The sequence below is a fragment of the Blennius ocellaris genome, assembly GCF_963422515.1.
Source record: "Blennius ocellaris genome assembly, chromosome: 1".
Classification (NCBI taxonomy): domain Eukaryota; kingdom Metazoa; phylum Chordata; class Actinopteri; order Blenniiformes; family Blenniidae; genus Blennius; species Blennius ocellaris.
The window spans coordinates 28,872,444-28,897,120 of NC_137650.1; the positions used below are offsets into that span (position 1 = coordinate 28,872,444).

The following is a 24,677-nucleotide window of genomic DNA, read 5'->3' on the forward strand; positions in this document are numbered from 1 at the left end:
TGTTATCAGAACAACACTCTTTGTAATGTAATTCCATTTTCTTTGATTGTGTTGATTAATATAGTCCTGAACAACTCAATAACAACCACACCACAAATATTTGTATATATCGGCCAGCCATTGTAGGTTTTTTTTTTTTCTTTTGTTTTCTTGTAATTTCTTCTTATTTTCTCCATTTTTTGAAGGTCCTTCTTCCGCTTGTCCAGTTCGCTCATGAAGTGGACAAGAAATGTTACTAAACACAGAAGAAATCCATGGAGGGTCACAAAAAAGTTTCCTTTAGAGTCATAGTAAAGTTGAATTGTACAGAACATAGCATAAGCACTATTTTGTGGCCTACATAGTACATGTGGCTATCACACTGCAGAAGCATCAACTTAAGTGAGAAGAGATGAAACAAGAAAGGGGGGTTAAAACAGGAGAGGAGCTCTCAGATGAGCAGCTCGGCCTGTTTACACTGTCCGGATGTGAAGGACGTCTTGCAGCACAGATGCAATGGCCCTCTTATAGCTGCTGGTCCTTCGGGCTGTCCGGGCAAGAGGCCGGCTGGCAGGACTTCAGACTCACCAAAGGAATATCAGCCATGCCACTGCTGGTGAAATGTCCCTCTCCACTCCCAAACTGCTTTCTGTCGCCAAAATGCTCCGACCTCCCGCTCTCATTTTTCCAGGCGCGGGTCAGAGTGTGTCCATTGAGGAGTTTGTCCTTAGGACCCCACTCCCTCTGAGAAAAACTGGAAACAGGTGACTTGGGCTGCTGGTATGTTCCCAGTGTTGGAGGCATCCAGCAGTTATCTGAATGTCCCAGGACAAGGCACTCCTGTGTGCACATCTCTGTAGCTTCCACTAGGCCACGTGGTCCTAGGGGTCCATCTGGAAAAATAACAAAAAATGATGTCAGTTATTTTAACTGTAACCTGTTCAGCATCCTCCACATAATTCCATTATAATAGACAGAAACTGTGGCATTTGCATGTTCTCTCTCAGGTTCATTTGATCCATGTATTCCAGTTGGTGACTTTATATAACTTTTACGTTTGTGTGTGTGTGTGTGTGTGTGTGTGTGTGTGTGTGTGTGTGTGTGTGTGTGTGTGTGTGTGTGTGTGTGTGTGTGTGTGTGTGTGTGTGTGTGTGTGTGTGTGTGTGTGTGTGTGTGTGTGTGTGATGGCTTTTCTGTATTGGCCTTTTCATAGCTTGACAGCCTCTCCAGAGCATATCCTGCCTGACTGCATAACAAACTGACATTTGTGTTATATAAGACATGTAAAATATGTAATGCTAATGTACTAATGTAAAATAATAATCTGCTACATTTTGGAATACATTTGTAGAATGAAATACTTAATGTGTAATCCTTACTGACAAATACAATGTTCATCCATGGTGTTACTATAACATACATGTTACTGTTGTTGATGATACTACAAGTTATGAAGAGAATGAACATTTTCAAATAATGTGCTGACTGATATTTCTATTTCATGCATGCAAACCTTGTGGGGCTTGAATTGCATAACGCCAGGCTAAAGGGCAAGAGAAAGGAAAATGTCACTGGAAAGTTGCCCCAAGGATAGAGTTTGTACATGTGGTGAGAACCGACATATCTTGACATATTCACATGATCAAAACAAAATTAAAGCCTTGTGAGGAAAATCATAATTTTTTTTTAGGTTTTCGTATCAGACTAAGTTCACGGTTAAGGTTATACATGTAAGCAGTTCGAGCTGAGTGGAGATAAAGTTTCCGTGTGTGTGTGTGTGTGTGTGTGTGTGTGTGTGTGTGTGTGTGTGTGTGTGTGTGTGTGTGTGTGTGTGTGTGTGTGTGTGTGTGTGTGTGTGCCATCTGATTGTGTTGTTTTGATAATGCAAGTTACACATATGTAACAATAGCATAATTTTAAATTGGAATGAGTTGATATTCTAAGTTATTGTAATGTAACTGATATTTCTTGTTAGTTATAACATAATACACATTTTCATATTTGATATTAAAAGAAACAATAAAAGACCACCAGCTTTGTGCAATAACCACAGAAACTATAACATGTATCACAACATTCATTACATATTGCATTAAGGATATTTATCACAAAATCCATGGTATTACTTGATAAAGTTGTTGCATTTGGTTGAGGCGTTGCATGATCACATACTATGGTGGTACATACCCAGTGTTAGTGATGGATGGATGAATGGTGTAACTGATAAACTGGTGGGTGAGTAATTTCTTATTGTTGTACTGTAATTCCGTCTATTAACAAGCCATAAGTTAAACATAAGAGAAACATTAACTCATATAATTTGTCATTTTTCACAGCATACAAAGCATACTTACTTTGAAGGAGGTTTTTTTTGTTTGTTTGTTTGTTTGTTTGTCCCCCCCACCCCCACCCAACTCAATCTGAAGCATTGTAATCGTTAAATACATTATAAAAGTTAAGGTCAGAAGAAATATTTCATTCAACCGTGACACATATGCAATTGATTTAAACAGTAAAGAGAATGTGCTGCACAGCCCATACATGCAGAATTCACTATAGAAGCCAAAGTAGTTGTCAGACTGGGTGGGACAAGCCCACCGTCTTTGTAATGAAAATGTAGTTGCACAGAAAAAGAAAGAGAAAATTACTGAGCAACATGTTGCCAGTGAGCAATACCATACTCCCCCAGAAAGCTAATGGTAATAAAACGGTTGAAAATAAATGTGAAACGGAGGGAACAACTTTGAAATCAAAAGTAGCCTCAATCACTTCAAAGTGAGTGGGCACCCTTGATTGAAGATTATTTATTGCAGCAAATTGAGGGGGGGGGGGGGGGGGGGTCCATTGCCTGATGTAGCAGGTAGCAACTTTTTTCTTGCACTTACAAAGGCTCTCAAGTACACATGAGATTCAAGTTAAAGGAACTTGGACAGCGGAATCCAGTAGAGTGTCTGAAATATGAATGAGCTGTGCTTTAGGGAGCAGGAAGAATGAAGGGTGGGTAGCCGCAGATCTTGAAAAGGATAGATATGTTGTCTTTGTGAGTCCATAGAGAAATTTACACAGCCTAAAAAAATTCAGTATATATTCAAATAAGAGATGGTGTTATGCTGCTGTGAAGCTCCCTAATATTCATCCAGCAATTAAGCATCCCAAACCAACTGCAGTCTTCTCTTTGTTCTTGCATAGTCAAGTCTCAATCATTTGAATAAATTATGATGTCTGACACTTTTCTACTGCAACCAGTTATTAGCGTGAAAGCACCATCGACATCAATTGGTTTGCAACGCACTGTTTAGAAATCAATTCTTTGAATTTAATCATTTTCAACTGTGAGAGAGAGAGAAGAGCCTCTTCTATTGTCACAATATTTCATGATATAGATGATTACTTAAATTTTCTTTGGACCAAACGTCTTCAATGGCAGTTTTTATATTTTATATTGAGTCAAAGTCTAAAAGTGCTTTACACTGTCTCTCACACACACACACACACACACACACACACACACACACACACACACACACACACACACACACACACACACACACACACACCAATACTAACGGCTGCCATGAAAGGTGCACAATGTCCATTGGGAGCAATTTGGGGTTGATTGTCTTGCCCAAGGACACTTTGACATATGGACAGGGTGAGATGGGGAATTGAACAACCAACCTTGGGATGACTCATAGCCACTCCTCTTTTTAATCCACATGTCACTGCTCATGTTAAAAACGTTTCACACAGGTTGTGCCACAGCCACAACTTAATCCCATTTTTCTCCATTTTGCATCCTGTATTATAATTATGATATATTTCTCAAAAAAAGAGAATGAGCTCACAGCTGTCCTTGAACACCTCTACGAAAAAGGCTGAAAACACAAATGACCAACACTTTGATCCGTGCTTGAACGTCACTCCAAAAATGCCAAAATCAGGACAACCATTACTCTGATCTGTCCTTGAACACCTCTCGAAATTCACCAAAAGCGCAGAGGAGGGACACCACTCTGAACTGCCCTTGAACTGCTCTCAGATGGTGCTAAATGAGCTGCTAATGGTAAATTACACTTGTTGAAGGTAGAGACTCTTGGAAGAAGATTTTTCAGTTCTTTCTGGAAGGTGAAAAATCTTTTAACAGGAGGGGAAGTCCCTATCTTTATACAAAGTTTGAATATTTTACACATTTGGCACTCATGAGTAGCCATTTTCTTGATGGTGCAGGTATGCATGCAATGTCAGGATTTTTTTTTTTTTTTTTTATAGTTTCAGAATTCATATTATAAATTAGGATTTTGATTAATAATGATCTCCTAGGTGATCTCTTTAGCACCTAGGATGTTGCTGTCCTGTCCTTACTTCCTCAACCACAACACAAACGTTGAAGGTCACTTTGCACCACAAGAAATCATATTTCTTCTGTAGCTCATGGCGACCATCTGGATACTCCTCTGATGAACATGAATCACCATTCAGACATTATAAATCAAGCACTCAGAGTTTTATGTGGTGTTTGTTTAAATCATATTTGGAAAAAAAACATACATAATTCATGAAATGTAATGCAGTCCTGCCATGAAAAATGTGTCTTCTTTGAATTGTGTTTTTCCCTTTCCTAAGAAGAAACCAGCACTATGTGTGTTTGTTTTTCAGGCTTCAATAGGTAATGAATTCCTCTGTTTTTTTTTTTTTTGTTTGTTTGTTTTTTGGTTGGCTATTTTTATTTTTTTGGTCCTAAAAGAGAAAATGATAACTATTTGTCCTAATTTGTACCTTTGCCTCGCAAACAACTAATTGGCTGGTGGGTAGGATCTGTCATATTTCAAAGGCCTCTTTTCAAACCCCTGCAAGGACTTGTTTTTCTCCTCATTCATTTTCCTCATTCAGTCAGACAATCTGAGAGCAAGGTGGCTTATGACAAGAGCAGAAATCATCTACTGGTTTATACTGCCTCATTTCAATGAGTGTAATCTGTAGGCGAGCTGAGTACTTACTGATTAAATACATTAAAAGGCCATATAAATGACTATGCATATTTGCACAAATGAATTGAGACCTATGGTGCATTGTCAACTCGGCAGGCAGTGATTGCGTCGCATTGAATGTCAACAAAAAAAAACAACTTAAACTTAAGTCTTCTTAGTTATTTCCAACTTTTAATTGTTTCTTTAAAACTAGCCATTAGACGTGAACAATGTCAGGATATACCACTTTTCTGATAAGAATGCTTTGTGGTTATTAGGGGAGAGCAACATGATTGGGAATGTTTTTCAAAGGCATCCAGTCAGAATTTGAGTTCATTTACATATTTTTCAGTTATATGCAATGCAATTGTATTTTAATCAGTTTGGCACAATGCATTTTACAAAATATTTGTTTATTATCTTTAAGTGTCATACTTAAGGCTGATTAAAAAAAAACACTTTGCAAATTGAACCTAGTATTGAGATATTCTTTACCCATATGTTTAATTCTCCATGTCCACATATTTGGTTGGAAGTGATAAGAATTTGACTAACATAAGTCACATCTCATGAAGTTAACACCATCTGACACATCTGATATTTTTTTTTTTGTATGTAACCATATTTAGATTTTTAACTCTGCATAACAATGAGGATCGATACAAGTTAGGTCAAGTCAAACAAGGGAATTACATGATCTGCGGAGGCGAGCTTAAAACTAAAAAAAAAGATTATCATCACTATCATGAACCCGTTTTATTGTCAATACTTGGATCCTAAGCCTTTGTATTAGAAAGACATATTTCTTTTAAAGGGAATACACAACTTAAATTGGTGGAGCAAGGTGTACATGTGTTCTTATGCTCCACTAAGCCTGGCTGCATGAATACTGGGTTGTGGCTTTGAAAATACATTGTGATGGATGTGGGAAAAGCCCAAACCCCAAAAAGGTAGTCAGTCACTCTTGCATGATTATAGAGTCCATGACAATAACAGGCCGCCATAATTGGCACGTGAAGGGTTGAACCAAGACACACATTATCATACTTGTATGAAGAACCACAGAGAGCAGTAATACATGTTACCCAGGAGACAGCAAGATGAATTCCTTAAATGAGATTGTAGATGACTGAGCAGACATCTGGGGAGCAGTTAAAGAAGAGCTACGGTAGAGTGAGAGGGCTTCTCTGCACATGTGCGTGGTGTGCTGGGTAAAGTGAAGAACCCAGTTACCGACCTGCCATTTGTGTGACATTTGGCATTTGTATTAGTTAAAAATATCATAATAAAGGCATCACAATGGCTTCCATTAATATATATATATATATATATATATATATATATATATATATATATATATATATATATATATATATATATTTCAATTTATGTGTGTGTGTGTGTGTGTGTGTGTGTATGTGTGTGTGTGTATAAAATTAATCAAGGGCACATTGTGCTCTTGCTATTCCCTTGGTGTAATAAACATGACCATTTGCATGTAGATTGGAACAATCAGTGGCCCCAGTGGGCAGTGGAAAATAATTTGAATCAGCCATGTTCCTTACTAATCTCTGTATACCTGCTGTTTGAGAAAATGCAGAGACGAAGCCCGATTGAAAGACCACTTGAGGTTGTAGGCTCATAGGTTATAAAATCTCTATGACTACAGCAGGGCTATAATACGGGCAAATAATTCCCAAGCAGGAATATAATTTGAACACTCAAGTTTAAATAATGTGGATGGTTTCGTAAGAAGATAAATGTTCCACAGGACAGGAGGGAAAATGGAAACTTGAATTAAAGATTGTAAAAGTAAGAGCAGTCAAAATTAAGAATGTCTTCCCCATTGTGTTCTTTTTTTTCACCATTTCATAAAAAACAAAGATAGTTGTATTTGTCAGTATTAGCAAAGTACTCTGGGATGTCACAACCCAGCATCACCCTTGAAAGATATGTTGTTGTGTATTGAAATCTACCAACATTTTAAATAACATCCAAACTCCACACATGTTGGATCTTTTTTCACTTGCTCACTGTTTATTGCACACTGACATGGAATCCTACTCTTTAGTGTGCAGAGCTCAAGAGTAGGGCTCACTGTCCTTTCAATTAAAGTTCATTTAATTGAAAGGACAGTGTAAGAGGCAGAATCTGGTCCCATTAGTCCCTTTCCTGCTGGTACACACTTTTGACATTGTAAGAGAATGGATCCAGATTCTCTACCCTCTTATTAAGCAGTATCTGGCCCGTACAGTGTTGTAATGTCCACAGTGCTGTTTCTTTAAACGGTATGTACTTTTTTACAGTTTAACAATTAAAGGTTGCAGCATGTACACATTTTGAGCATTCAGTCACAGTCTGAAAATCCAGTTTTAAGCACCGTTACAAAGATGTTTTGGGTAACAAGAAGGAGAAGGCTGGATTGGAGTTTTAAAACTTATAAATCAGTGAACTTCTCTTCTAAATATAGATGACTATCATTTAAGTTGCCAACATCGTGTCCAGGAACTTGAAAGAGATATTAGAACTTCCAATTCTTGATAAAGATAAAGAAAAAAGGATGAAAAGACACTCGAACAGACAAAATGTCTTCATTTTGTTCAGATCTGCTTTTCTAGAACTGTGTTAGTGGTTTCACTGTGATATTTAGGCAAATCAGAGAGGGGCTCGGCAGCCTCCCTTAAGGCAATCTGGCGAGTCTCAACTGGGGGGGGGGTTACTAACTGGTACCAAATAAGGACTAATGTTTTAATGCTTTTACAGTATTTAAGTAGCACCGAGCACTTGTTTTATAACCTACTACAAGATGAACTCAGAAGCTTCCTCTCCGTGGTTTGGGGTATTTAATCCTTGTGTGCCTTTAACTGCTGTTTCCCCAGTGTTTTTTATGATTAAAATCAATACACATAAAAGCTATCGCTCTTTTAATTTCATTTTATTTTTCACCCGCTTGGCTTTCCATGGAAATGTCACCTCTGAATAGAGCTCTATGATTAAACTGACACACTGTCCACCAAGACGTATTAATGGCTGCCTTCATCTGATTATGTTGTGCCAGGAACACACCTGTTTGCTTCATTATGTGATGACTTTTTACTCTCTAATCAGAGTGACAACTTATGTCATGTTCCAGCATTGTGAATAGGCTGGTTGATTGAGGATTTTGTCACAGACACCATTTTTTTTCTTCCCCCTTTTATTTTTCCTAATTATATACTGCGTTCATTCATGGGCTCACACAGAAATACGGCACCAATTGCAAGTAGCCTAATCAAGAGTCACTGATGAAAAAAGCCTGAGGATGTCAGGTGACATCCTGCCACTCCAACCGAAACCTTGAAAGGCTGTGGACAGATGATAAGCACAAACACGCCATGACACTACAACTGGAGATAAGAGGCCGTTGGGCATGTGCACCATTGTATTCTTCCTCAACAAACAAACTCATAAGTCTGAAATAGATCCAACGTGTCTTCTCGAAATTGAATTCATTTGTGAGATGTGATTTTACTGAGAATATATTGTGAATCTAAGCTGGTAGCTTCACTGTACCTGCTTTTAAAATTGTATGCTGAAAATTAACCTGAAGTATAAATGGAGGCCACACGTAAAGTAAAAACCAGTAAAAAGGAAAACAAATCTAAAATCAAATCTACTCATTCAAATATATGTTTAAAAATACATTTACCAGCTGGATATAAGATGTCTTAAGCATCATGGTATAGTTCAATTTTGTGATTTTTTCATTGTGGCTTAGCCCTTAAAAATACAAAAAAGAACAAAATTGTCTGTTCTTTATTTCATAAATATTAAAAATAGGCAGCATGTGTGAAATGAAATCATTCAGATATATTATTCTACATAATCAAATCCCAGTATCTGAAAAAACAATACTAAGGTAAACCAGCTTCTTTATGTGAGGATAAAGTGAAGCTGCATTTAAAGTTTGTTACCCAAGTTTTAAAGGTTTATGCAATTTGAAAGACACATTTAGCATTTATTCTCTTCAGAAGATCTTTTTAAATAATATTCAGTCTCTTTGTGTCTTGTTATGTGCATATATGCCCTTTCGTATTTTGTTTAAAGTGAAGGTGGGACAGAAAACCCTATCTGTATGGTTTTTAAGACTTCTATTGTCTTCTAGTCAATCTGATCCAGTCAAAACTTTAGTTTTTCTTCCAAATAATTTTCTGAAAATTACAGGAATTACTCAATCCATTTGTTGAATCATGTTGATTTAATTTAAATGTATAATTACAGCATGCCGTGTTTTGCAATAATTAAATAATGTATTGTGTCCTGACTAAACTTTAACATTTCATTCTGCATTGTTGTGTTAAAGTTACTTTACCAGAAAACACAACTTTAAAATGTATTTCCCATAAAAAGTATCACTTCTGCACAGAGAATAAACCAACATACAAAAACAAGACCATTACCACTCATTTTCACAGATTTCAAACCTGCAGTTGCCTAAATCCATCACACCAAAGTCGATATGTTTACAAAGAAAGTGGAATTTGGAGCCAAGGCAGAATATCAACATTTTACTGATTCAGCCCTAAAACGGGATCTTGCCTCAAGAATCTCCAGGAATTTCCATGACCACAACATGTCCACAAAACCGGGTTTGTTCTGTGAAATTTAAATGCTGGAAATACCTTTTCTGTAATGTAATAACAAATTTCCTTCGGTAATGTATTGTAAATATATGTATGCAACTAAAACTGGGTCCTAACTGTTTAGTTTGTCTTGTTTGGATTCTGGCAAAGTCACTTTTTAACTTGCCTCTGATCACAGTAAAATAATATTCAAAATCTTTATAAGTTTTCATTCAGAAACTATGTATAGTTTTGTTGTGTTTACCATGCCATACATCGCAAACTTTTTTTTAATAAAATATATGTTAATGCATTGTCCTTAATAAAAATACAATCTGACATATACTCAAAATACAGCTACTTTAAAATGCTACTTGATTTCAGCAATGTGATTCTTTAAAATGTATTACTCCCACACCCATCATATTCCATTCTATTCACACTCGTGAAATGGTTCTGCTTTGTCTGTGCGCAGCTCGTTGCTCATGGTTACTATGTTCAAGAAGTCAGGTTCCACCCTGTAATCACACACACACACACACACACACACACACACACACACACACACACACACACACACACACACACGCAAATAGCCTGTGGCTGGTGTTTGGTGCAGCCCCTGAGTACTTTAAATAACATTGAGGCACAGGTGTTGAGGAATGCAGGGGATTCAGAACTGTGTCAGATGGTGCTGACTTTTGCTTACAGCACTGTTCAAACGTTGCAGATGTCCACAAAGACAGATACCGTAAAGACAAAGAAACCATTAGATTTCCTCCTGATACGGTGTCATTAGGGTGTGCTGGAGGCTGGTCTGTTTAATTCTGCAGAAGCCGCGGAATAAATGTGAGCTACAAGGAATGGCTGTTTAACGATGGACACTTTGACCGAACACCATTTACATGCCTCTCTTTCTGTCCTCCTACTCAGCATCAACAGATCACAAAGGTTACAGAGCAGGGGAGAATCATCCTCATTTTTGGCCAGAGGTTGTTTGCAACTATGAGGGAGTGTATTTGCTGTAGTCTTCTGGCTATTACTAATGAGATAACGTTTGGTTAATTAATTGGATGCACACTATCAGTGCTGATGTGCCGGTCCCACACCAATAACATGCAGCCTTCAGAATGGCAAGGGGGAATGGGTGGGGAGGGAGTGAAAGTGATTGAGTGTGGGAGATTTTGTGTCCATAGGGCTTGTTTATTTATCCATGCTGTTAAGGACGCCCAGATGTTGTTATTTGGGAATGAATGAGGCTTTGTTTGGGCTTAAACTTCCATACTGTTGTCTGCAGCTGCTGCTCAAAGACCCTCTAGATACATCTAATAAGTGTCATGTTGCTATGAATCAACTGCATATTTTCTTTGTGACCATTTCATCCTCCACTACAAAACATATATACATACACAGACCACAAATCCATCACTGTATACACCAATACATATAATGATATACAGTATTGGGAACATAACCTGTATTCATAAAGCTGAGTCTCACACCAAGAGCAAATACATTGCAAATAGCTTGGGGAAATGTATGAGTGGTGTGGTAGTTGGTGTCCAACAAGGGATAGAATTACAGCTCCATACAGCTTTGCAGCAAAATTTGAAAACAGGCTCTGTGATCTACAGAAAAGCCTATCTGGGGTTGGATAGATATAATAGTGAGCGGAGCAGAACAGAGCAACACGCTGGATGCATTCTCCTGAGAATACCAGTCTGGCTGATGGATCCTTTCTACTGCTCCCTTTGAGGCCAGCAGCAGCTTCTCATGAGAGGAGATGAAGGGCAGGAGGGAGTCAAAATAGGAAAGGAAGACAAAGCTTACGCATGGAAGTGAAGGCTGGTCAGACAGAAAAGAGGAGCGTGCAAGATGGAAGAGAAGAAAAGTGAAGTTGAGGTGAGAGAGAATAGAAAAGAAAAAGGTAAGGAAAAAAAACAAAACAACACAAAGCCTGTCAAAAAAATGACTATTATTTACATAATTTCAATGATCACTGGTTAATATCATTGCCTTAGACCTTGCTTAATACTATTCTCAGATCAATTTGTAATTCAAATATTCAACTTAAGATAACGCTCTATTTTTTATTATTTAGTTTAAAGTACAGTATGATGTGTGAGGTAATGAGTGTGTGTTTCACAGAAGCACATTAGCATTTAATATCCTTCTATTTCTGAAGTGGGTCCCATCACTTAAATGCAAGACTTCTGGAATATTAGTCCTGTTTATTTCTCTAATATTTAATCCATACTAATCTGTTGCAGGATGAGCATCATTACCTGTGAGTCGAGTGCATTCTGAAGTGGTAATTGTGTAGCGCTTTAAAACCCCATGTAGTCTGACAACTACTTTCACCATCTGGCTTTGATAATTTGTTGTGTTTTGATCAGAAAATTGGATGTAAATTGGTAAATGTTCTTCACATAACTCATTTTGAATCAACTCTAAGGTCCTATTTAGAAATCTTAGAGCCACAACTGTCTTTTCTAATATCAAATCTAGTATTTCCATTGAAGAAAGTAAAAATCACAAACTGTTTTCTTTACGCAGTGGTCCCACTCTAGAGGTTAACTTCACATCCGTCTTAAGAGGAATATCCCATCAAAATTGTTGGAGTTTAGTGAAGAAAGATTAAAAATTAATCAGTTGTAGCTGCTATTACTTTTTAACCATAAAAAAAGATGATTGGTGCATCCTCTATAACAGTAATAATGGTTTACTCAGATATGTTTAGATTTGTTGCCATATGTTAACAAACAAACAATTTTTATTGCAAAAAAAAACCCCATTAATGTCAGTTTTGAATATTGAAAAAAACGCTCTTAGAATAGAGGTTCCTTGATAGCCTCATGATTAACATGCGGAGAGTTTTCACTCCCTCCTTTCTGCCCCCACATTTCCTGTTTGTACCTCGACTACTGTGAGAAAGGATTTAAGAAAATATCTCCTGCTTGGCAAGAAGCTTCAGGGGTTGTAAGAGTACCTCTGCAGGTGCTCTCCAAACAACTTTGACCTTTCTTACTCATCTACTGTACACCAAAAATTTCATTTGCAGCTCTGGGTCATGCCACCTCCAGACATTCTTAGGTAAAGTCTCCCTTTTACACAGCAGCAGCAGCAAGGAGGAGCAGAGGAGACTACAGTACAGTAAATAACACATCTGCCCATTGTACTGTACCTTTTACAGGGAAATAAAATTGTATCAGAAATATGCATTTATAATTTTATTTTTCTATTGACAGCACTTGTACAATTGATACAATATCATGTGTTATGGATCTTGGCAAGGCAGAAAGGTAGATGCTGACTCACACATGAACTAAGTAAATATTAACATCCAAATTAAGTTTATCTGTGGGCACTGTCATGCACACAAAAGAGTTTGCTGAGTTGGGTGCATTGACAAATTGACAAATGGTAGATTATTATCTTTACTAAAAATACAAACCAGTACAAAAAGATATTACAACATTTCAATAAAGTTCAAGTGGGATATTTTAATTAGTAAAGGAAATTTCAAGAAGAAAGTAAACCACAAAAATAGATCTGGCTTTCTCTTACCACACCAGCCCATCAATAGTTATTGGCTTTACACATATATACGGATAAGTCAAAACATTATTACCACTTGGATATCATAGTGTAGTGATACACTCTTGGTGCTAAAACAGCTCTAGCCCATCAAGGTGTGGGCTCCACTAGACCTGTGACCATGTGGTAAGGTATTAGACTAGAATATTCAGCAGATGAGAATATGGGGATTATCCCTGTTGCTAGTTCAACGCTTTATCCTTTTTGGGTAACTTGATGACCCTGGACCACTGCAGAGCATTAACATCTCTCAAAAGCTACAGTTTTGAAGAAGCACTGAAGCGATCGTCAAGCGTTCTATTTATATGATGGTGGCAGGATGTAGCTTGTTGATAGAGCGTGTTTTAACAATCGCTGTGGTTCTTGGAGTCACATGAGAGCACTTGTTATTGACCATAACCATTTGAAGCCGTTTTTGTAAATTTGTTTGGCAGAGAGGACAAAATAAACCTCCTCTTCTGTTAAGAGAAGGTTTTTTTCCCCCAGTTTATATATATTATTTTACCCCTCTCTTATACCATCTGCTTTCTCTGCCCAAAACATGCACATTGGTGTCCTAAAGGAGTGTGGCTGTTTCTTGAGTTGTGGATAGGTAGCTCTTTTGGGGTCATTTAGTTTCGCTAATATAAAGATTAATGCACTGTTGGCTGCACTGCACATAGCACACACTAAATTGCTTTTCTTAGAAATAGTAGTCCATTAACATATGAAATGTTGGGTGGTGCACCCAAACGGTTTAAATGCTTGAGCTCTCCACCATTTAGTTAGACAAGCCAGCTTAGTTGAGGGATCCCCATGAAGACACTACAATTGGAGGAAAACCATCTTCCAAGAGACATGACCAAGTGCAGTTGACCGTCATGAGACAGGGTCGTTTTACCCTGCTGATGATGTGCTGTTGCAATAGTAATGAATCAGGTCAGCTGATTCGATGGCTTTGAGATGCGTCCTGCCTGGACAAATGAGAATATACATTAAAAGCTTTAAACTTCACATTTTGCAGAGGTAGTTTTAGCAGAAATAAAGTTAATAAAGGTAATGCAGACAAAATGACTGTCAGAACATAATGAATGTCACTGGTGTGCTGGATGCAGAGACTTGGCATTCATTTTCAAAGTAAAATTATATTGCAATTAATCATCAACTAATGTCATTTTATGCATATACATCAGCCTTTGAAAGTTATATTTCACTGTAATGATATGGGATATCTGACATTCAACCAGAATTCACTATGTTTTGTGAGGTGAAGTGTGCAAGGCGAATTGAGAGCAGTTTGAGTGCGACTTTGGTGTTTTTCTCTCTTCTGGTCCAGTAAATTAAAAAAAGAAAAAACAAAACAGCATGGGATGGGCAGAGACCAAAAGTGGACTGCGACCCTCTTATCCCCTACAGCAAATCTGCTGATTGTTTCTTAGAGGATCTAACAACTTACACACGAGTAAGCACCATTAAAATGTGGCAAAGCTGCAGTTGTAAGGATATGGGTGGATTTCCACAATTAGAAAATGGAGGAATGGAGGCAAATAAGGGCAGATTAGACTGTTGTCAGGAGGCTATGGCCCCTTTAGTGCAGGCGATATATTCAATCAGTTGAAACTAGAACACCGTTCTTTGTGTTGGTCCACTAGAAGACAAAATGCACAGAGTAAGCACAATTAACAAAACTGGTGCACAATGCTGCCTGGCCTTTAGGCACTAGAAAAGTGAATTATAAGGATTAAACTAAACTGTACTGTAGAAAACACCTTCCACACCACCTATGATGAAACACAATCGCCCCCCACTGTTTGCCACAGCATCCACGCCTCCTACTATTAGACCTAACACACAAGCAACTGCGATCCAAACCGAAACATGGGAGAGGAGAGACTTGATATCTATGCAGCACTAGGTTGAACACGGCACTATGTACTACAAGACGTCTTTAGTTTATCTCTGTCATAATGTTGCCCCGTCTATTCATACGGGGTCTCTGTTTGAGCTGTCACATCCTTCAATTTCCACTGTGGCTACGTTACCTTGTGCACACTTGGGTATTCTATAGAAGGCTACTTTCAACTTGAAATATCGCACATACACCTTGTGCAGATTTTCTGTGGTACACTCAGTCCTACAACACTTGTAAAAAAGGGCTGTTCAGGAAAGAAAAAGCAGGTCTTTTCAGTATATTCCATGTGTACTATATATAATATACCAGTAAACACAACCTTTAAGGATATAAAATATGCATGGATCGCTCTATATGCATTATACAAATTAATGTTGTTTATGGCACAGAATATAAACTTGAATAAGGGCATTTAGGGACAATTTTTAGATGAAAAGGTTGCCCTGCTGTCTCAGACACAGGCAACACATCTCACATTCAGACTTTCACTTTGATAGTTATCTGCACTCCCATCATCATCTCATCATCATTCATCCATCCATCCATGCTCAGCCTTTTAACCATCCAAATATGAGACAAATGAATCACCCCGTGACTCTGGCTATATTATAGATATGATAGAGAGAGCATGAAATACCAGAGAAAAACAAGCACAGTTTATATTTTCTTTGTTTGATGGATAGTTCAGGGTGGCTGATGCCAAATTGTGCAAGCACTGTAGCTGTGCATCAAACAAATACCAATCTAATAATTTACACAAATTAGAACAAATACTTGATTATTTTCTTTCGGGTAGTAATTCACATTTCACTTTCTTTCCATTTTCTGCATGACAGACTAAAGATGGGAAGACAGATTTTCAAACACATTTTAAGATGCTGTTTGACACAGTTCAGTGCAAGTGCTCAGTCCCCATGACAACAATAGCCATGTAAAAATGATTTCATCTCCCTCTCCAATCTTCTACTACATTAGAGTCAGCCACTGACCTTGTAATCTAATATCTGATCCAAGACACCGAGTGTGCCCACTCTTCTCAGCAGCCGATCAAATATATTTTTTGCATTTTTAATTTTATTTATTTATTCGTTTACATTAATACAACTGATGATAACCATGAGACAAATATGTGACAACAGATTTAGTTTTCACATTTGCCCCATACACTTCAGTGGGCAAGTGGAAATTTTAATCAGCAGCTGGCTCTGATTTATTCTCAGGGGATGATGAATATCCATGCCAAATTTCATGATGCGGTTTGGCCAAAGTGCTGCCCTTACAGGCCATGTCACTAATGTGGCTGATAAATAAATAAAGAAATGAATTGCGTGAATGAAATGATGCGCTGTAAAACATGCACATCAAAAGCTATTAATCCATGTATTCAGACAACAGCTTAGAAGAGTCTGTGTTGACATTTTAGATATAACAGATAGATATCAGATTTAATGCAGGAACATAATCTTTTAATTTGTGTGAGCTTGCTGTGCTTGTAATGATGTAAGTATAGAAAGCGATACAGATAGTGAAAGTGCTGACCGCATAAAACCGCAACACTGCTCCACAGCTTTCATTCTGATTTCTTATCTCTCGACATGGAGAAGACAATATGAAGTCCGGCCATTTGGTTCAAGCCGATTGCTTCACGCTGTGCCATACTACGCCGTGCCCTCATGATTTTTGTATGTGATGCAGCTCTTTGTATTTTTGATCCGGTATTGATTTTAATCTAAAAAGGATGAGAAAATAAAAAAAACAATGATAATAATTTAACTGATTCTTTGCTATTCACTGCCAATAGTATGTATTGAATTGAATTGTTACTCAGGGCTGGTGCTCTCCACTTCTATGCAGATGCTTAGATTTGGAAGTAGCATGTAAAATGTGCAATACCTTCAAATGTGACATTTATTAAATTTACTGACACTGGCAATTACCACAAATGCATGTTGTTGGACTGTGGAAGGAAACCAGAGTATCTGGGGGAAAGCCCACGCATGCAAAAGAAGCGCATGCAATGACAGAGAAAGACCACACTTGAACCAAGGACACTTGCTGTCAGGTGAGAGTGCAAACAACCACGTCATATGCATTAGCATAAATATATATATATAGCTTTCCTACTTTGTTGATCACAGTATTTTAGTCACATTCAGTGGCTGCAGTTTGGTCTATTCTCAATTGTATGCATTTTTCTGACTCTACACAAACAATATATGACAATTCCACTGATGATCATTCACACTCCAAATTCTCTATCGTAAATACTCTTGTACAGTAAAACTCTAACTCACTACAGGAGATGAAAGCTGGTGTAATATGGCAAGCAGAGATCATTAAAAAAAACATGTGTCCAGTTACTTGTACCAGCCACATCTACTAATAAAACATAGGACCTGTTCAAAGTCTAACCTACTGTTAAGACAGGTTTTTTTTTTTCTTTTTTATGTTTTCATGCATAATCAGAAGAATAAGTAATGTGTTTGCTTGCAGTTATTTTATTGTTAATACAAAGAAGCAACAAGAACATTTCCTTACATTTGTAAATACATTGAAAAGTAGTGAAATTGATGAAGTAATGTATTTGCCTGATCCAGCTTTCTTTGTATAACATTTTCGAAATGTAGCAATAATATGAGAGCCAGACGCTGGAAGGTGAGTCATTTGTTTAATTTACATTGAAAAATTGGGACATTGCGATGCATGACCTACTTATCATTCATATTTAGCAGCTCATGCTAAAATAAATACCTGTCTGGCATTAAGAAGATTTCACTGTTCAGGGAATTACTTGTCCTGTCATTGGTTTCCAATGAAGTTGTAATCTCTTCAGGCCCTTCAACACTGCACTCTGAAGAGTCCAAAAGAGCATTGAGAGCAAATGAAAGAGCTACAGTGAGAAGCAACAACAGTATTAACATTTCAGTGCCAGGTCATCATAAAATTATTCTGGAGTACTTTCGAGGCATTTGGTCCCAGGGTAAAGCTCAGACATATACTCATAAGGATAATGCATTAGCACAGAGAGGCAAAGGACACAGCAGACACCGTAACTGCTTACTTGCAGGGGTACTGCAAAAGGGTAATAAGGAATGGAATAATGACAGGTGAGAGAGGTGAAGAGAGGAAAGACTGAGGCAGAGCTCGATCGTCCAGTCAAGCAGTGACAGAAAAACATGTAATTCTCTGTGTTGATCATTACCTTGAGCCTGAAGGAATTTGATAATAAAGCAGAACCTTGTTAATCCCCCGAGAGTTCTGTAATTGCAATATTGAGGTACATCTCCTCTCTGTTAATAATTGTAATTTCAGACCATGCTCTGCCTACATATACATTTATTCATAATTACCTCGGGGAAACGATAGTTCCATACTGGCTAATAAAAGTGTGCTGAATTAAATGGATATAAGGTATGCTTTAAATTATTAGGGACAGCAATCCATTGATTTGAAAAGCTGCAGCATGGAAAATTAACTGAGATGGGATTTTTATTCAATTCAATTTCAAGATCATCAATACAATTTATGGATTAAGCAATACATACATAAAAGTATATATATTTTTTTTCATAATGTGCTCTCTGATTTACATGGACTGCAAGCTTGATGTACTTGTGTCACGGACAGTTTTGAGCTTCTTGTTTTTGTTTGCTTGCTGCAAAACATACGCTTGTAGGACAGCGTCACTGTGTCGTGTATTTTCCAGCCATGTCTACTCGTTAAGTCAGCAAATGTGTCAAATTTTACAAGTTGTTCATGCATTAAATTGGCAGTGATGGAAAACTTAGCACCTCCTCTGTAACTGTGAGAACCGTCTGCCTTGGCTGCAGCGGTGTGAGGGTGCTAACAGCAATTGGCAGATACATAGTTGAAGCAATTAGACGAACAGTCCTGAAGAGAAAACAGTATAGTTGAGAATATTTGCAGGTCGTATCTGTGCAAAAGGTTGAAGTGATATTTTTAATGCACAGCAGTACGAGTCTCGTCAAAGCTCAAATAGCATGCCAAATAGACACAGCAATCATCGTGGAAATGCTTATCTTCACATACACTTTTGATATAGATTTAATGAGGGTTCTCAGTAGAGGATGTCACCTTGTACCAATACATCACACTGCGGAGAAAACGTGTCAGTTACATGTGTCACTGCCTGTGCAAGTGTTGAGTTTGAATATACGAAAGAAAGAAAAAAGAACGTCAGAACAAAAAAAACAGTAGAAAATCCTGATAATGGTAACATGAAAAGTGAGTGACGGCCATATGCATGAATCTGCTTTGTGAGCTGGTGGGTGCAAAGGGAGGAAGTGGAGGTCAAGCCCTGGCAGGGACCCCTGTTGGGTGCAGGTGGCGAATAACTTCTGTCAGCCAAGTAATTAAGTGTCCATCACATCTTTGCAGGAGGGCTCTGCAACCCAGAAGCCTCTTCCAATCTCCATCTGTGAGCGGGACTAGAGCTACAATATGGCCCCGCATATGATCAGTGTATCTGTACAAACACGTGAAAGAATTTGTTGGTGATACATGGGAAATGATAGGTTTGAGTTGGTATTTTCACCACTTAACTTTATAAAAAAAAAATACTTTTGCTAAGTGTAGGTGAAGGCAAGTAGGTTTTGTGACTAAATCAGGAAATGAAACAAGAATATAATTATAGAGACCACTCAAAGTTAATTGTATTGTCAATTATTTCTACAATCATTACATAACTACTTAATCTGAAAACTTTTATTCAACTGAAAAAATAGGAAAAAAAATAATGAATTATATTTTGAGACACAGTATTTTTAATTTTATACTCACAAAGTAAAAAAAAAAATTCTAATAAAAGGTTTGTGTATGTGTGCATAAATGCAAAATGTAAAAATAATGAAAAGCTTTGTAGTTTGAATTAAAACATGACTTTTTTTTTCTTCATTACATTCATTTTGAAGTTGTAAGTTGTAAGTTATTGTAGAAGTCAGTGTGATTCCTGTATTGCCAAGTGGAACTGGAAAAAAATAGCATTAACATGAATGCTGTTTAACCGGTACAAACCCACAGTTTATTTGCTCACCAGTATTATTGCTTCTAACCTGCTTCTAGTCTTCAGCTGTTCAACAATCAGCTGCACTGTTGCGTTATTTTGCATTTAAGCTTAAAACAGCCCAGTCAATACTTTTTGTATGTGCATATGTATATGTAGCTTGCTAAACAATTTAAATGTATTAACATAAACATGTCATTAGAAAGACAAAGGTCTAAATGAATTGCATGTTGCTGTATTCTGAATTCTTATTTGATTGCTGTGTCCTAGACTTTTGCAAATTGTCAAAAAAAAAATGTGATATGCAATTTGAAGGTGATATATTACAATTAAATCAGCAAACTTTTTATCCCACAGCATTGCTTGCACTGTTGTGAGTTCTTTGCAGATGTGACAAATTACAACAGCATTCAACTGCAATGTTTATTTAATTTTTTTTCCTGACAGGGCAGACTTTTTTAATGTGAGGTTACCCCCTGTCTCACTGCCGGAACATGTGTGAAACTAATTTGTTGTTTTTGAAGATGGCAGCAATTAATCTCTCAAATGACCTGGCGAGATTAAATCAGAAGAAATAGAGGATGCTAGGAAAATAAATGCCAGCATTAGGGAAGAAATTACAAGATGACCTTACTGAACAATGATTTATGGATTCCCTCGTCAAGCAATTACAGCAGGTGATACCTTTGAAATTCCAAACCATGGAAATTAAATTTGCTCCTTTGCAAACTGTGCGCTTGTCAAGGACATTTAAACTGTTACCTGCATTGGGGAGGCTTCACCGCAGTTACATTCACCTTCAATTTGCAAATCATTCAGTTTGGGAAATAAATACTTGAATAGACCCCCAAAAAATTAAATACTACATGACTGTTATGAGCTCAGAGATGTTGGTCTTTAAAAGCACTGGATAATTTAAAAAGGACCTTTTAAAATACACTTTGGATGGATGACAATGTTCAGAACATTGAAATCATAGCCAATACATTAAAACTCATTTATAGGCAAATATAATTGATAATCTTAGAACAGAAATAACAAGGGTGTCAGTGTTGACATGAAGTTTACATTTTCACCTCTTCATCATTGTTTACTTATAATATCTGCCTGTCACAAAATCAACCTTTTGCTCTTTTCAAGGATCATTTGTGGTAGGCTAATAAGCAGTGGGCCATTCAGGTTTACATGGACCTTTTTTAAACTATATTGCTGGATCACAGTGCCTCTCATGGTTATTCATGTTTGACAAATGTATCTATGATTTTAAATGTGGACGTTATGGCTCAATTGAAACTGTACCCTGCATTTTCAGTTCACTTTTATGTTGTGAAGACACTAATATAAAAGCAGTTTATTACAGTATCGATGTGCCTTTCAGGGTAAGCTTCTTTTTTCTGCCTCACTTGTTTCAATAAAGAAGAAAGATCATAACATCTTTGCTATTCTGAATCCAGCTCCTGAAGAAACAAATCAATCAAACTAATCTTAAGGATTATGTTTCCTCATTGGCTCTCCGAGGGAGTGTTGATAAGAGAATACTTTTATTATGCTGCCTTGTGCAAAGTGCTGAGCGTGGAGGTGCTTGTAAAGCCCTACATCTGTGCCTACCATCATGACTCTCCCCTGCCACTCCTGTTGTAATGGCTCTTTCCAGCATGCAACTCCAGAGCATGAGGCATGAGGATGAAAGCAGAGCGGCACACCACTCAGGTGCATTTGGAGCACATGTCTCAGCCCCACCATATGCCACCAAAACATGAAATTACAGGAGAGATGAGAATAATGGCATTTCATTGCTAATGGCAATTGATGGGCTAAGCAGATCTGGTAAACATAGTAAATGTTTCTTTTTTTTTTTTGTATAGATGAAACAAAAATGTCAACAAAACTGAATTGAAATACATTCAGCTTCAGTTTATTTTCCCCAAAAAACGTCTGCAACCTTTAAAGATAAAATATAAATTATGTGCAATGATGGCAGCTGCTTTGCACCATCAGGTGGGTAATTATGACAGATATGCTAAAAATCCCAAATCATAATACAGACCAAGTTTCCCACAATTTCATGGTTGATTGCATGTTTTTTTGACAATGGAATAAAAATTGCTGAAATGTGTGTTTATACTGAGGTTAGCTTTTACAATACTGAGCTCACACGATTTCTGTTAAAAAATCTGCATCGTTCCGTGTATTCCCATTCATAATCTTTATTCAATGAAGGGATGGAAAGAAGAGAAAAATAATGTTTAAGACAAATAACCATTTGAAAACCATGTTGGCAACATTTATTTAGACAAAATAAATGACAGCATGAGAGCCAGCGGCAGTTGTAGCCACGGAGAACAGCTAGTAAATTGTAAATGGCATTCTGTCAAAACTCATTCCTCCTGCAGTCCACTCAGTCATTGGACATTTGATGAGTAGCTTTGTCTGTACCCCTCTCAATGTCACAAAATCAGCAGGCACTCTGACTCTCTGATGGGGTCAAAGACCTCTGCCGCTGTGAGAGGGTGACCATGTTGAGGCGAGGACACACTCTGTCATAGCACATACACATACAGGACCACACTTTTTCTCTGACACGATTGAAACAGAACAAGTCGGCGAGGAGCCTGTGAGAAAAAAAAAAGAAATATATGAAATGAAATGTACAGAAGATAGTAGTATTTAGCTAGCAGCCAGACGTGTGGTGTCATTGCTGCAAACGTCTCCAGTTGTTATTTTTATCCTACATTTGAGTCTTGTGACACATTAAATAATGCAAATCTGAATTCACTGACAAAGGAGTGGATATGAAAGGAAAGACATGTATGGGGCATGAGCAGAAATTGTGCCAGCGGCCTCATCATTTCATTTCCTTTAGCCCATCTATAAATGGCATGCATTTTAATCCTTTTAATTATGGATCCTCACTACAATTACCTCAAATTAAATTACTTTGCAAACCTCAGAAGGATACGTAGCTAACTGAGAAGAAGAGGATCATTCTGCCAGGGATTTAACCTCAGTTTCTCTGTGACACATTGAGCTATCAACCCCACCTCCTAAATCCAACTCCATATGGAACTGAAATATTGAGAATGCCTAAAAGCCCATACTGTACCCATTCTAGAACCCAATCAGCCCTTAAACTCCTCCAAATCCCCTCTTTCCCAGTCCTACTCTATTCATGGGGCTACAGAGATTACAGAGAAGAACCCTGCCTGGCAGGCATGCCACACTTAAATAATCTCTGGGTGAAATCCCAGTGTTAATGTGGGGTTTCTGGATCATGGCACTGCAGTGTGTTGCGGCGCTCCGTGGCACGCTGGTCGCAGATGACGGCATGCACCAGGAGGCAGGGGATGTGCAGCGAGAGGGGTAGTCAATTAGGATGAAAGGAGAGAGACGGAGAAGAGTGATGAGGAGAGAAGGCGAGAGAGGGAAATGGGCGAATAAGAGCAGAGTGAAGACAGAGAATACAACAATGTGGCACGCAGCAATAGAGCAGATGAAAAGAGGAGGCAGAGGAGACATAGAGGGAACAGAGAGGATGAGAGAGATAGCACTGTGGAGGCGAGATAGTCCCCTGAGTGGGCCACAAGAAGCTTGCCAAGGTCTAAATGACATTACTCTGCATGTTATATACTTCATGGCCTTGGGTGGGTGTCCCATGTGCCAAGAGATGCATAAAATCCTGACTGCTATTCTTGCCCATCTCTACAGCTGACCCATAAACACATTCATCTCACACATGAAGTGTGGCATCAAACCAAGGATGCTCAACACAGCAAAATGAATTAATTACTTGATGTTTCAATTGCAGCGCAATAATTGCTTTAGTCCACACAGGATAACCAAGAAAGTGAGTAGATAACACATGCCTGTAAAGACGACAGCATAATGACAGGATTAGTGTAGGTCTTAAAGACTTCATCTTTTACAGATACTCAAGGAAACGGGAGGGGAAGTGAGAGACAGGAAGGATGGGTGAGACGAGGAGGATTCTCTGAAATGAGAAGTCTTCCATAGCTACGGCATGCAAATAATTGTGGATGCAGGAGGGCTTTTCTTTTTGCACAAAATATGCGCGCATGATCTTGAATCTTGCACATTAATATCATAATCAAAAGAAGAACCCACAAAAGCCCTTAAGCTCTGTGCGCTGCCTCGACCGACGTTGCTCCATTCTTGTTGGGAACCTTGTCATTGCTTTATCACCTGGCCTCGATCCTTCCTTCTGCTGCCTCTCCGATACAATGAACTTCCCACTTAAGTCAGGACAGCAGACTTACTCATCAAGAGCAAAAACTTGTCTATTCAAAAAATGTTTTACACATATACATATCCTCCTCCTCAACCTGCCTACAGGTGTGCTCCTCCATCGCTCTAATGCATTATAGTGCAGTGTCACATGCATATTTGTATTCAAAGTATTGTCATGGCGATATGGATTGGACATATTTCTCTGCCTGATCGAGCTTGTAACACCTGAGATTAAGCAGCACATGTACTTGCATTCTCTGTCAAATGTGCCAAATTGCACGCTCACACAAATATGTCGTGCTTTCGGTTTGAGTGCGTTTGTGGTTGCTCAATTAAGAATAACAAGAGTGGTATTACATGCAAACATATTCAAA

General features: G+C 38.0%; 1 protein-coding gene across 1 annotated transcript in view; it reads right to left on the reverse strand.

Annotated features, from left to right (window-relative positions):
• Positions 1-504: 504 nt before the first annotated feature.
• pcdh9 (protocadherin 9) overlaps positions 505-24,677 on the reverse strand; it is a gene marked incomplete at both ends in the record, with an annotated part of 198,682 nt that continues 174,509 nt past the window's right edge. The window contains one exon of the mRNA XM_080495975.1: positions 505-872. Within this exon, the coding sequence (XP_080352101.1) occupies positions 505-872 (368 nt within the window). The remainder of the gene's footprint in view (positions 873-24,677) is intronic.